Source organism: Mesoplodon bidens, assembly GCF_964165515.1.
Source record: "Mesoplodon bidens genome assembly, chromosome: 1".
In the NCBI taxonomy this organism is placed as follows: Eukaryota; Metazoa; Chordata; class Mammalia; order Artiodactyla; family Ziphiidae; genus Mesoplodon; species Mesoplodon bidens.
This window is the reverse complement of record NC_138176.1, coordinates 57,405,206-57,420,815: the sequence shown is the minus strand read 5'-3', so window position 1 is coordinate 57,420,815 and position 15,610 is coordinate 57,405,206. Positions and strand designations below refer to the sequence as shown.

Here is a 15,610-nt window from a genome sequence, read left to right as displayed (position 1 = left end):
ACCCACTATGATGTCAGTATTCCTTTCATCTTAATAGGGCAGCTATATTTGAGATAGGTCATTTATTACACCAGGATAAAATTTTCTATCTCAAGAATGCAGGTAAGAGGACTATTTAATACTCAATAATACTACACTGCAGTCCTAAGTAGGACGCTCTGATCATTCCCGCAACCTCCTGATGAGAGCAAACGAGATGTTAAATTTCCTTCCTTCAGTTACTAGGACACAGTAAGTACTAGTTACTTTGTTTTCCCATCAGTCAGCCAGCTCTAAAGCAATGGTTCAAAGTAAACAAGTTCCCCCATATCTTTTGTTCTACAAACGCTTCTTCTCAACCCCTACTGCCAACATGAGCATTTAGGTTGTCTGTGACTTTTATGAACAGAACAATAGTGAGAATTACAGGCCTAAAGGCCACAGTCCTAGGCCAGAAGCCGAAAAGGTGTGTAACTTGAGAGGATCAATTTACCTGTCCACGCTCGGTTGGCACACCTGAAAAAACAGGAACAATGCCAACCTTATGAGATTGTTTTACCAACTGGGACGTGTATGTGGAACACGTGGCACAGTACACGGCACACAATAAGCATCACACTGTTGGTAGTCATTAGAACTTGTAAATCAGCTCAGGGCACTGACACATAGTGGACCCTTGAAAAAACATGGGGGTGAGGGCAGCAACCCTCCACTCAGTGGAAAATCTGAATAATAACCTAGAGTCAGCTCTCAGTATACACGGTTCCTCCATAACTATGGATTCAACCCACCTCAGATAGTGCAGTGCTATAGTACTGAACGACTGAAAAACTTCCACTCATACGTGTAACCACAGTTCAAATCCATGTTGTTCAAGGGTCAACTACATAAAGTTCTGGAGGCCAAGGCGCTTTAGACACCTTAGTTTGCACTACTCACAGTAGTTTAAGATAATTACCAAACCGGATATAGGAGAAAGTTGAACTAGCATTAGAAGTTTTTAACCACCTACATTAACCACCTAACATAACCACCTAACTCAATCATGGATGCTTTAAGGTTTCAACAGAAGTAGAAACAGCAGGTCTACCAAATTTAATTTCAACAGAAAGCTAAGAAGTTTCCTGAAATCCCACATTTTTTTTTTTTTTTTGCGGTACGCAGGCCTCTCACTGTTGTGGCCTCTCCCGTCGTGGAGCACAGCCTCTGGACGCGCAGGCTCAGTGGCCATGGCTCAGGGGCCCAGCCGCTCCGCGGCATGTGGGATCCTCCTAGACCGGGGCATGAACCCATGTCCCCTGCATCAGCAGGCAGACTCTCAACCACTGTGCCACCAGGGAAGCCCAATCCCACACTCTTGAGAGAACAATGAGAAGGATCTTCACATTGGTTTTACTATCAACCTCCCAAAAGAAAAATAAACACTTTCCATTTACAAGCTGTCACCATCTACTCTCACTCTGGACGTACTCAGACTTAGTATAGGAGGTCTCCATAATCCCCCCTCATCTCTGCTCCATGCGGTAACAGGACATCTCCAATTTTTAAAGTTCTATAAACACTAAAATGAAAAATGATGGAAACACTAACAAAGCTTAAAAAGGGAAAGTCTGACAAAGTTCTTACATCATGGCCTCAGTCTGTGGTTGCTAAGCTGTTCCAGCTAAACTGATGGACAAGTTTTTCAACTTTATCCTTGAGGGAAGAACTCGAAGGCATTTTTTTTTCTTCCAGCAAGGAGCCCTGAAAAATCAAGTCATAGCAGACAGTTAACTAGGGTTCTCTAAGTAGGCCATAATCTCAAGTAGACAATCTCTACTTATCATGGTTCAGAGTAGATGACACCCTAGGGCTTTGCCTTCAGAAGCACACCATCCCCTAAGGAGGTACTGCTCTTTGTGGCCCATCTTGGCAGGAAACCATGCAACCAAGCTAGCCATTTCCCCATAGGCGCTTCTGAGCCCAAACCATGTCAAATTGCTGAAATTCAATAATTAAGTGATCATGGTAACAGATGTGGTGACCAGAAGAAGACTACACATGCTGTGGAGGAATGAAAGATGTTTGAATCTAAGCAGATTCCAGGCAAGGCACAGTGCAGAAACTAGACAACAATGGACTGAAACAAATAAAAGGTAAGGTACTGCAGGGATGGATTCATGCCTCCCTTTCAAGAAGGTTAATTGTGAAGGAAGAAGAGTAACTACTCCAACACGGTGCTGCTACAAGGGTGGTTTGGGGGAGGGGAGTTTTTTTGTTTGTTCTTGGGGTTTTTTTTAAACAGAGGCTATGTATGCCAAGGAGAAACATCACAAACTAGGGGAGAAGCTGAAAAGATAAGTGATAGTTTCTCAAGAAGTAGGAGGGAAATAGATCAAGAAAAGGGGAGGGAAAAAAATGAAGTAATCTGGGCAAAAGAGAATCACTTATCACTATCGAAGGCAGAGCGGGAGTTTAAGCCTTGACCTTGTAGGTAGGGTATTCCGCTTTGAAGACTCTGGAGCTTATCTATGACAGATTCATCATCTTGTGTTAAAAATAATGTATGATTCTTCCCCTAATCCTACTTGAGAAAAAAAAAATAGTGGGGAAAATGATACTTCTTTATACAAAGACTTGCTGTGTGTTTATGTGATAGACACTGAGAATACAGAGATAAACATCACCATCAAGAGTTCACAATCTGGTGCAGCTACTATGGAAAACAACATGGAGGTTCCTCAAAAAATGAAAAACAGAACTACCATATGATCCAGAAATTCCACTGCTGAGTATACATCTGAAGAAAATGAAAATGCTAATTTGAACCCTAATGTTCATAGAAGCATTATTTACAATTGCCAAGACATGGAAGCAACCTAAGTGTCCATTGACAGTTGAATGGATAAAGAAAACGTGGTATATGTATACAATGGAACATTACTAAGCCATAAAAAAGAAGGGAATTCTGCCCTTTGCAACAATGTGGATGGACCTACAGAGTATTACGCTAAGAGAAATAAGTCAGGGAAAGACAAATACTCTATGTTACCACTTATATGTGGAATCTAAAAAATAAAACAAAGGGATGGATATAACAAAACAAAAACAGACTTTCAGATACAGAGAACAAACTAGTGGTTACCAATGGGGAGAAGGAATGGGGAGAGGGGCAATACAGGGGAATGGGATTAAGAGATACAAACTACAATGTATTAAATAAGCGACAAAGATAGATTGTACAGCACAGAGAAATATAGCCACTATTTCGTTAGAGATTATACTCCATTTAAAGTTATAAAACTATTGAATCACTATGTTGTATACCTGAAACTAAATCAATTACACTTCAATTTTTTAAAAAAAGAGTTCACAATCTGGTAAGAGAGCGGGAACTGTAAATAGATCATTCCAAACAGTATGACACCTGCAGCAATGCAAGCAAACGTGAGGTAGGACGCAGTCACAAGGAACAGAGGAGTCGGCCTAGCACTGACTGCCAGGGTGGACTGCAAGTCACGTGGTATCCGAAAGACTTAGGATTTTCATCAAATCTTCGCTAGAAAGGGAGAGATCACACTTGGTCTTGTTTAAAACAAACAAATCAAAGGTTAAAACAAATAATCTAATAGAAAGCCCATCTGTCTTAAAATACAGTACTAGAGATGAATACACCCCTAGTCAATTCCTCTTTGCCTTTTCATGAGAAAAGAGTTGGGAAGAATTGCACAGTAAAACAAAGAATTGCTTTTAAGTCTTATCTTGATGGGGAATGACTCGATTTAATTAGACTTAGATTCAAGCAGTCTTAATGAAAGAAAAGTTTAACAACTGCATTACAGAATCTGTATTACAGGTACATCTCCAAAGCCTGCTTTAAGTTTCTTTCATTTAAATCTCAGAAGGGTTTAGACAGAAGTGTCATCCTCAACACAATTTACAACCTGCTTTCTACCTGGCTCAGGACATGAGGCCATCACAGAAATGCCAATTAAAAGCCTACCACTGGGGGCTTCCCTGGTGGCACAGTGGTTGGGAGCCTGCCTGCCAATGCAGGGGACGTGGGTTCGAGCCCTTGTCCGGGAGGATCCCACATGCCACGGAGCAACTAGGCCCGTGAGCCACAACTACTGAGCCTGCGCGTCTGGAGCTTGTGCTCTGCAACAAGAGAGGCCGCGATAGTGAGAGGCCTGTGCAGCGCGATGAAGAGTGACCCCCGCTTGCCACACCTGGAGAAAGCCCTCGCACAGAAACGAAGACACAACACAGGCAAAAATAAATAAATTAAAAAAAAAAAAAAAAAAAAGCCTACCACTGTTCTAGGTGCTACAGTTGCAGGAAGGAGCAAAACAGTCTCTCTGACCTCGATGGAACTGACATTCTAGGGGAGGCTAGGTCACATACATGGAACTATTTATTTTAATTCAGAAATGTCTTCATGTAGGGAATGAATTTAACTCACAATCACATACTATGCATTATGTCCTGTGCTGGGGGATGCAGGGGAGAGGGCTGGGGGCAAGGCTTGAGGAGCTCAGATTACCCCAGGGATCCTTTATTTCCCCCCAGCCTGGGTTGGGGACATGCTTATTCTTCTTCTGGGGAAACATTCTGGTCTGCAAGTACAGTAGTCCCTCCCTATCTGCAGGGGATATCTTCCAAGACCCCCAGTAGATACCTGAAACTTCGGATAGTACTGAACCCTTTATATACTGTACTATGATCTTTTCCTATTCATACATACCTCTGATAAAGTTTAATTTATAAATTAGGCACAGCAAGAGATTATCAACAATAAACTAGAACAATTATAACAATATACTGTAATAAAATTCTATGGAGGTAGTCTCTCTCAGAATCTCTCATTGTACAAATGTAATGTCTTTTCCATCTTAACCAAGCACTTATCAAGCACTGTGGCCATATAAGTTTTGCAGTCTGAAGTGCAACAGCAAAATTAACACAAATTCTTTTTCCTTCACTATTTCATGGTTAAAGGATTTGTTCTTGCTGTAGATCTTAGCAACCTCAGTATATGATTTTTTTTCTTCCCTTGTTAAGTCTAAAACTTTCACCTTTTCACTTAGAGAAAGCATTTTACAGTTTCTCTTTGGCACAGCCGAATTGCCGGCATCACTACTCCTACACTTAGGGGATCATTATCAAGTAAAATAAGGGTGACTTGAACACAAGCACTGAGATACCAGGACCGTCGATCTGATAGATGACCCAGACGGCTGCTAAGTGACTAACAGGCGGGTACGCGGGACAAAGGGATGATTCACATCCCAGGCAGGACAGAGCGAGATGTCATCATGCTAGTCAGAACGGTGCACAACTTAAAACTTAGGCATTTTTTCTGGAATAATTCTGGAATTTTCCATTTAATATTTTCGGACCATGGTTAACCATGAGTAACTGAAACTGGGGATAACAGGGGACTTGTGTACAATTCTTGACTAGGTGAAAGCACCACTTTTACATGTAGAGCTAGCCATCCTGCCAAAAGATTTTCTTCATGTTCACGTCACTGTCATCCAGAAGAATTTAATAAAAATATTCTAAGAAGTAGGTAGTGACGGTGATGGACAATTTAGCCTTCTTTGTATAGGATTATATTCCACAGATTTGCCCTTCCCCCTCCCCTATCCTGATTACTCAGGAACAAAAGATTTCAAATATGCACAGTTCAAACATGTAATTTAAACTTAACAAGGCAAAATATGGGAAGAAAAAAAGGACAAAAGGTATTTTTTATTTTACTTAAACTGAGAACCAAGAATGTCAGTCATGCGAATTGATAAAGAGCTAAAAGCAACTAGCAAATGCCTGCCTGTTATATGAGTGGATTTAGCCTAGCAACAAAGTTATGTGCCCTGCTAGAGGAAACCTCTTGTCCTCGTCTGCCCAACATGCCTGTCTGTTCTCAAGTCAAGAACACGACAGAGATGCCCACAGTCCTGCCTCCTTAGTCCCAGCCAAAGCAGTAAGAAAATAATGAAAGAAATGTATTATCAGATGAGGAGTAGCTGCTTAAACAAAAAGTGTCAACTGGGGAGGGAAAAAGCTACTAGAAACTAAAACTGTACAGAGAAGGTGGCCAAATACAAATGACCCTTTTGTAGACATGTCAAACTATATTAAACTTCACTTATAATCAGAATGTAAATTAAAAGAAGCATTTTTTTTTAACTTATCAGACTAGTAAAGACTAAAAAACAAAATTCCCAGGCAGATATTTGGGGAATTGGGCCTCTCATAGTTTCTCTATACTATTTTATTATTTTATATTAGTAATGCATTATTACTGGAAACAAATCTCTATTTTAAATTTAATATAAAATAAAGGATTTAAGGTAGACGGAGGCAGGGGCCATATGTGTTTCGTTGCCTATTCCATCTGGGTATCAGGCCCTCAGATACTGGTTTGGACAAATGCTTGCTGCCCTTTGACTTTCTCAGTTCACTCCTTTAGTACCACAACACAACTCCAAAACTTTATTGTCCTTAACCCCATGACTTGGTATTAAATCCAACTTCAGCACATCGCTCGCCACTTTACAAAGTCATTTTTCTTCTCTCTTATGAATAAGGCCCCACCCTAAAGCTCTCAGCTCTCTCTGTCCTAAAAATGTCTCTTGATTTTCATCCATCCTTGCTCCACCTGGGGACAGTCCCCTCCCTCCCTGCCCCCCTTTTGAGACCGTGTTCCTCAATCTGTTTCTCTGCTCCTTCTTCTACCTTCTTTTGTTGCAGCAGATGGCAGCTGGTGGAGACGGTTACCCCTTCAGGTCGCTGTGCTGCTAGAAAACAGGTTCTCAGCCCAGGTGACAACAGAATCACCTGCAGAGCCGTGAAACATACCAACTTCCAGGTCGCGTCCTGGACCAGTCAAATCAGATCACGAGATCTGTGGCCCAGGCATCTGAACTTTTAATGTTCCCAGGTGATTCAACACAAGGTGGAAAATCTCAACAGCAAGCTCAGCAGCCAGGTTTGGGGGAGGTGGAGATAAATGCCTCTGCCCCACCCCACTGGACCACCCCGGGGCTGGGATGCAGGGCCTGGGGCAGTGGGACTCTGGCCTGGAGCACCCTCCAAACAAACATAATCACTGTGTGTGTGTCAGGCATGAAAATGCTTGGAAAGAACTGCTGTAAATAATGGAAGTGATTATGCGCTACAGGAGAGCTGAGACGGACTAGGTTGGGGAAAGGCTTTGTGCCCGGCAGGCAGATGTGATGGGAAAGTAAAGGTGGTCACTGACCAGAAAGGTCTATCAGTCCCTTTAGCGAGGCTGTTCCTAAAACCAGTCTTGCAGATTTCCCTTTACAAACCCTACTGCCTACACTAATTCCCGAAAGTCCACCAGTTACCCCCCGCTATCTCCAGCTCTCTTAGCAGAGTGTGGCAATGGAAGAAGATGCAGGTTAAATCACATCAAAAAGAGCCAGATCCAGGAGAAGTGTGACAGATATTGTACATCCGGAAGGCCAGAGGTGGAGTTCCAGGATGGGATACAAGCACACAAGACTAGGTCTAATGGCCAAAAAAAAAGTCACACAAGCGCGCCTAAATCAAGCTGACCACGAGCAGAGTAGGCAGTGGGTATCTGTTGAATGAACGCAAAAGCAAGTACCTTTAAAAACTAGTGTAGGCATTATGAAGACAGCCACTAGAGAAGAGTGATTATCAAAAGTCAGCTCTGGTCTTTGGAAGGCCCCTGTTGTATGTAGGAAAACAGATTTAAGTCCAGGCCTGCAGACAAAGAGGAAAAAGAAGACCAGGGTGTTGGGGGAAGTGGGGTGGGGTTATGGAGTGGGGAGGTGGTAGTCCTGGATAATTCTTATACCAATCCCTTCCATGTGCTCCCTTCAGGTCCTGAACTGGAGGGATCTGAGGACAAGAAATGTTTCCCTGAGTGAAAAGCCCAATATCTGCAATGTGCTCAGCATGGCACTACAAGTGGCCAGGAGAAACGTGTCCCTCCTGTGAGGCACCAGCTCCAGCTCTGTCCCACCCCATCCAACACGCAGGAGATTCTCTCACTACACAGGCAAAGTTTCTTAAAAGATTAGTGGTGGGGGAAAGAAAAACAGCTTGGGAGAGACTGCTTACTTTAAAACTCCCTCTTCAGACTAGAACTGTCTGCACTTGAACATAAATGCAAGCTAAACCGTGCATAAAGCATTAAAATTATATTAGAATAAATTTAGTCAGGCAGCAATTAAAAACTCATTGAGCAAGTCTGCATCTACAGCTTCCTAATTTTTGCAAAAACTGACTTAATAAGTTACTAAAATTTAAAGAATTCTGTATCCTAATTTTTGTCTGTTTATGAGAAAACTGTTGACACAACAATAAACTAGTTATGGTCTCTGGACTTAAAGATTCCTCCACAGGAATACAGACAATACAGAAAACAACTGCTTTCAGAGAAGCAGCTAAATGGGAAAAAAAAGTCCCTGAGTACTACTATAAGAAACTTCACTTGTCATTTTCTGACTTACAAGAGTTTTTACTCTGGGTTTTTTTTTGTGGGGTTTTTTTGCCTATTTTTAAAAGCCATCTTTACAGGCTCCTGGGAATAGAAGTTATAACTGGATTCGGGCAAGGACTTCCGAAAGTTCCTGTTCTCTTTTTTTTTTTTTAGATGTTGGGGGTAGGAGTTTATTAGTTTATTTATTTATTTATTTACTTGCTGTGTTGGGTCTTCGTTTCTGTGCGAGGGCTTTCTCTAGTTGTGGCAAGCGGGGGCCACTCTTCATCGCGGTGCGCGGGCCTCTCACCGTCGCGGCCTCTCTTGTTGCGGACAAGCTCCAGACGCACAGGCTCAGTAGTTGTGGCTCATGGGCCTAGTTGTTCTGCGGCATGTGGGATCCTCCCAGACCAGGGCTCAAACCCTCGTCCCCTGCATTAGCAGGCAGATTCTCAACCACTGCGCCACCAGGGAAGCCCTCCTGTTTTCTTTTGTTTCTGGTATTTTATTTCTGATTTACTGTCAAACCCACCAACTTCTCTCATCTACTCCTGATGCCGGAGGACTCCAAGCGGGCAAGAAGCAACAGGATTCAGGGGCTGGGTCATGCAAAACCTTCTCATCACACTGGAAAAACTCAAGACTTGCTTTCATGGACCAAATGCCTAAATCTGCCCAAAATTCTGCAATATTTCTGAGCAACTTGCCAGCACACTGCCTAACGTGTGTGCTTATCATACACATAAGAACATGTAGCTCAAATGTAACTGTCCATAGATTTACTAGACCCGTTCTTGAATAGGGGATCCAACAGCTGTGAAATGCTGACCTAAACTAAATAAATGGTCTCATTTGCCGTAATAGGGTAAAAATTTGAATTCACATCCCTCCACTTGTCCTGACCTCCCAAGATACAGTCCTATCTTTATTGGCGTTACTCTTATCAATAAAGACAATTACGTTCCCACCCACTGAGGTCTCAGAGCCCTTTGAGGGCTTGTGCATTACGAGAGCATCAGGTATCCTATAAAGTGACAGAAGAGCACAGATATGAAGCGTTAGGGAAGGATCAGAGCACTGGAAGAGGGAAAGAAGAGTTCATAGCAGATGAGCTGGATTGAGAAGGACCCACAATCTACCAGAAAAGGGATACCAGGAGAGAGCGGCAGACTTAGCCAAGGCACACAGGAAGCAAAATACAAATCTGCTCAGGGGACAATGAGATGCACACTTTAGTTAAGCAGAGAATTTGTGTATAAGACTGATCCTTGAATGAAAGAATCATATCTTATTTTATCCCTGAATACCTAGCACTCAGCACTGTGCCTACAAAATTAACAGTGTCTCAACAGATGTGCATGCGGAAAAAAGTTGTGCTGAGTATCGGGAAATACAGCTACAGAGGTATAGGAGACCTCGCATTCAAAGATTAAAAACCTTACCCGTGACCCACAAGAATTCAGGCCACGACAGCTTTGGGGGCTGTTCATTAAAATCACCCTGCTCCTTGGGAATTCCCTGGCGGTCCAGTTGTTAGGACTCTGTGCTTTCACTGCCGAGGGCCCGGGTTCGGTCCCTGGTCGGGGGACTAGGATCCTGCAAGCCGCGGCAGCGTGGCCGAAAACAGCAACAACAAAAATCACCCTACTTCTTCTCTCCCTCTGTTGCCCTCACCTGGCAAAGCAGCAGCCTGGCTAATCCCAACACTCCTCATCTCTAAACTGAATGCAGCTGGAGAGAAATAACAGCACTGACCATCTCCCTTTGAACTGGATCACAAGGCAAAATGGACACAACTCCACTCCGGTGACATTTCTGCCATCCCCAGGACGGTCACTCTCTCACTTTCCAAAAGAACCACTTCGCTCCTCTTTCACCTTCCTCTTCACACCATCTACTCACCCCTCCTCCCTCACCCTGCCTCTAGGTCTTTAAGAAAATAAAAGCAAGGGGGCAGCAAAGCCCTCTTCATCCCACCTGCCCTGCCCACAGCCTCCTGCCTGCCTTTCTGCCTGCACTCCCTCCTTTCACCATGTGGGGATGGGACATCCTGCTGCATCAAAAACCAAACCTCCCACCTGCACTCCAGCTCCCATCCCATCTCACCTTCCATCGTGCATTTCGCCCTCTCCCCAACTATTCCCAACCATACTCAGGCGCTAACGTTCTCTTTCCTTCACACCAAACTTCTTCCTCATCGAGGTGCTATCACCACCATCCTCACCCTGTTCTCCCTTCAATCCACCCCAACCTGCCTTCCGCAGCCTCTAATCCACGGAGGGCACCAAAGCGCCAGGCTGTCAAATCCAGCTTGGTTTTACTGTTCCTCATCTCTCAGCGTCTCTCAACTGGGGCGCCCCCAATTCCTGTCTTCAAACCTGAACTTCTCTTGGCTTCTATGACCAGATACTCCCCAGGTGCTCCTGCTACCTCACCAGAGGCTCCTTCCTTCTCAGGCTCTTCCACTGCTCCAGGAGGCTTCAGCCTGGGCCCCCTCCTCCTCCCATCTGTACACTCTCCCCTAACTGACCTCGACCAGACCCGTGCTTGAAATACCATGGATAGACCAATGGTTCCAAAAACCCTCTCTGCATTTCAGTGGGGCCAGTCCGTCACCACCCCTCTCTGTTACTGCAGAATGCCCTCCCCCCACCCCCAAAACCCCATCTTTCACTCCCCTTGGGCCATGCTCAAGTCCTAACTCCTCCAAGAAATTGAAAAAATCTTCCAATGCCTCCACAGCCCCACTGCTCTCTCCTCTTTTCAGGCTTCCTAAAGCATTTAAACAATCAGCAGTACAGGATTTATTACTTAATTACAGACATTCTGTGATTGTTCCTGAGATTTCTGCTTTGCTTTAGTGCAAATCTTCTCTCTCCAACCAGGTTTAAGTTTCCAAACAATACAAGCACTTCTTTTTGTGTACCTGGCACTGAGCTGCATACGCTGGTGATGTCCAATTATCAGTTTTCTGATAGCAAACAAACATAACATTTGATGAAGTAGAATCGCCATGTAGCATCATGAGGAAAACACCGCTGGAAAAGCAGGGCTAAATCTGTACAACCTTCTACCACTGATGTCCTCAGAATTTTTAAAACTTAATATTGAGCATCTCATATAAAACATAGGAATAAAGTAAACAGATTTCCAACAAAAACATTAAATGCAGTTAAATTTTTATTCCACGTGTGTATAAGAATAATAAATGGAATTTAATCCTTTAATACAAAAGGCTACATGAGATACAAAAAACAGGTCAAGCTGATTTCTGCCAGACCTCTCTAGAAACATGGCTATGAAAATGTGTTGTTCACTAAGACAGTTGAAAGATCTGAGCTTTAGGCTATCAATATACTGAAGTCCAGTTCATCCACTAAGTAGAAAAGGCCTTATTTTTCATTATTAAAGAAAGAAAAAAGAAAACTTCTATCCAATCTTTGCCCTCCTTTCAACCCCTATCAACTGTCCATGCAACACCTGCATCACAGCTCAGATGAAAATGCTTGGCCACACCTAAGGAATGAAAACTCCAACCAGAGAGCCTGTCCGACCTTGACCTGCCTCCCACCGCACCCCAACGCCACCACCACCACTCCAGGCACGAGATACTTGCCCTTGACTTTCAAGCAATATTAAATGCATGGCTTCACAAGCATCTCCACACCCATGGGCATGCTGGGGGCTCCCACCTTCCATCCCCTCATTGCCTCACCATTTCCTTCACTATCATCTTTCTCATCCTTCTCAAATTGGCTCTGGATCCTCAGATCCTCCATCCCACCCACTATGCCCTAAAGGGGCCTCGGTTGCCCTCTTCTGGGTTCCTTTTTCTACTTGTGCACCCTGATATTAGACCGTTTACCATACTGTCCTGAGACTAATTCATGAATCTCTCTCCCCAAATACCGTAAGTTCCTGGAGAAGAAAGATGTTTTTAATCTATATTTTGTAGTGAACTGAAAGGTGAGTGTCTCCCAAAGCCATAGGTCCAAGTTCTCAGCCCTATACCTCTGAAAGTAACCTTGTTTGGAAACAGGGTCTTTGCAGATGTAACTAAGCCACAGATCTCTAGATGAGATCATCCTGGACTTCGGGTGGACCCTAAATTTAATGACTGGTGTCTTAGAAGAGAAAGAAGAGTATTTGAGAGACACACAAAGGGAAGGCCATGCGAAGACAGAGGCAGAGATCGGAGTTGGGTTGCCACAAGCCAAGTAATGTCAGAAGCTGAAAGAATCAAGGATTCTCCCCCAGAGCCTTTGGAGGGAGCATGGCCCTGCTGAAACCCTTGATTTCACACTTCTGACCTCTAGCACTGCAAGAGAAGAAATTTGTTGTTTAAGCCGTCAAATTTGTGGTAATTTACCATAGTCCTAGGAAACTAACACCTAGTCCAAACCTCAACATACTGCCCACGACCTCAGTTCAATAAAAAAAACCGTGTTGAACTAAGAAGGAAGATGAAGACAAGGGGTGATGATGAGAAAGCATCTGAACTGCAGGGCAGGGATCTGGGACACGGACCCCTTGCCAGGCGCTCACCATGGGAACTTGGACAAGTCACTTATCCATGGCGACCCTCTGATTTATTCCCTAATAAAATGAGGAAACTGGCCCAGAAGACCCTCTACCAGGTCTGATACATCTTGAACCAACTTCATCTAGAACATCAACTTTATTATGATCCTTAAATAAATTATAATTTCTTCCCATTCACTGAATAAATTTTATTAATTTTACTTTTATCTAAAGAGCTTTCAGGTTTAAAAAAAGGATTAAAATGGCATTTCAAAGGCACTTATATTTTAATCAGCTCAAAAAAATTCAGTGAAATAGTTTGATAATATGCTGAAAAGTGATTTTCTATAATATCAACTTTTTCCCCCGCAAAATCAACAATTTAAAGTAGCTGCTTTCATCCACTGTTGACAATTCAGAAAAACTCGACCTAAACTTGAATCAGCTTAAGTGCCACTGATCCAGAACCCAAATGTATGATGACTAATTTCTTCAGAGTAACAAGGGAGTTGGGCAACACAAAGGTTTTCTCCACTTGACTCCAGACTGTAATTATGGTCCCATACCCAAAATATCCACTTCAAAGAATCTGGCTAAGAAATAAATACAGCTGCTGCCGCTACCAAATGGTCGAGTGCTGGTAAAGGAAATCAAACAAAACAAAAACTCTTTTACCATTTTCGGGCCTGCATCAACAGAAACACACAATTTTCCTGTGTTACATCTTTCCTAATTCAAACAAATGGCAATGAAGAACAAAGGTGTTGGTAATGAAATCTGTACCCATCAATCCTGCTTGGGTTAATTTGTGTTAAATTAAAAAACATATTTTGGGGTTAAATTAAAAACCGCAGTTTAAGTTCTTTCACAGGTCATGCTGCTTCCCTTGCCTTCATGTTTTTATAGTGGCAGCCTTGATTCTTTTTTAGGGAACCAACCAAAACAACAACATAGAGGAAGACGGCGCCGAGGGACTCATATTTCAGTTCGACAAAATACCCATTAGAAACACTTTCAAGCCTTCCCAAACCAATTCGTTGTTCAGAAAATAAAATCAAGAGTCACTGGGGTCACGGGTTCAGCTAGAATTGGCAGAACCACGCTTGCAAAACTGGACAGTGAATCGTAACACAAACTGAGTAACGAGACCAAAAATTTTTCCTTCCAGGTGGAAACTCAATCTGAAAATCAAGTCCTTGAGTTGCAAGGCTCAGCAAACCCACAGTTTGCAAATCCGAAGTTCTCGGCTTTTAAAAAGATGAGCGCTCACACTCAAGAAAACGGAGCTGGAAGGTGCACGATTTCATCATATATTCCAGAAACATATTTCTGGCCCTTAAAAACAACTCTATTTTAAAAGGTGCTCTTTAACTGTAATAAAACTAAGATAGCAAAAGCGAAGGAAACAGTCTAGGGGTTTGGGGATCACACACCGGGGCATTCAAAGTCCTCGTGTTGCTTTAGTATCCTGCAAACTTGCGTCCAAGTAACTTAAGTTGCAAGAAGCTGAAGGACTGGCGAATCTAACCTAGCACTGTGTTTTCCGGCAGCCCATGCACAGGATGAATGAGCTTTAACTCTGCGGACTGCCTGTTTACTTGCATCCTCACGTGGCACCGCGCAGCTCAAAAGCGCCGCGCCCGGACCGCGCGGGGAACCCGAAAACTTTTACTTTGCAAACTAGCGGAGCTCAGAGGCAGCTCGGGGACACATCTGCTCGCCTGCCGCAGAAACGCACCCCGGCCGAGCCCCCCGGGGCTTGCCCAGCATCAGCCCTGCCCGCAGCTTCATTCACACAAAGGCACAGGGGTGCCGGCGGGACCCTTTTGCAAGTCGCGCGGAGAGAGAAGCGGCACGACAGAGAGCGCCGGCAGGGAAGGAGGGAGGGGACCGGGCGCTTGGGCAGAGCGGCGCCCCGCGGGCTACTCACAGGGTGACCGTGCGGTTGGGCAGCGTGTCCGGGGGCAGGACCTGCGCGAGCTCCAGGCTGCTGCACACCACCTTGCCCTCGGCGGCGCCCGCCGCCCTGCCGGCCCCTCGGGGCCGCCCGTCGTGCTTGCAGCCCGGAGGCAGCGCCGCGGCCCCGCCGCCGCCTCCCAGCAGCGCGAGCACAGCCAGCGGCAGCAACAGAGGCGGCGGCGCGCGGCCCCGCAGGCGCTCGGGCGGCTCCATGCTGCGGGCTGGGTGGCGGGTCGAGGCCTGCCGGCCGAGCGGCGGAGCACTGGCCTAGCGGGCCGCCCCGGCGCCCGGGCGGACGGGAGCGCAGCGCGGGCCCGGAGGCGCCCGGAGCCTTGTGGCGGCCGGAGGACGCTCCCTCCTCCGCGCCGACATGCTCCTTTGTCCGCTGCAGCCGCGCTCGGCCTCTGGGTGGCCGCCGGGTCACGGCCGCGCGGGTCCCTGCGCCGCTCTACGGCCGAGCTGGAGCACCGCCCCCTCCTCCACCTCCGCCTCCGCCTCCCCCGGCCACTGCCCGTGGCGGCTCCTCCCCGCCTGCCGCCGCCCCCGCCCTTTCTCCTCCCCCACCTCCCCCCTTCCTCCCCTCCTCCCCCCTCCTCCCCCCTCCTCCTTCCCTTCTTTCTCCTCCTCCTTTTTCTCCTCCTCCTCCTCCACCTCGTGGTCTCCTGTCCTCTCAGCGCCCGCCGCCCGGGGCTC

General features: G+C 45.3%; 1 protein-coding gene across 4 annotated transcripts in view; it reads right to left on the bottom strand.

The window, feature by feature from the left end:
- The window catches only part of ADGRA3 (adhesion G protein-coupled receptor A3), a 118,394-nt gene extending 103,021 nt beyond the window's left edge, over positions 1–15,373 (bottom strand). For all 4 annotated transcript variants that reach the window (XM_081225377.1, XM_081225378.1, XM_081225380.1 and 1 more), the window contains exon 1: positions 14,889–15,373. In XM_081225377.1, coding sequence (XP_081081503.1) covers positions 14,889–15,130 — 242 coding nt within the window. In that variant the 5' untranslated portion in view covers positions 15,131–15,373. The remainder of the gene's footprint in view (positions 1–14,888) is intronic.
- Positions 15,374–15,610: the final 237 nt, after the last annotated feature.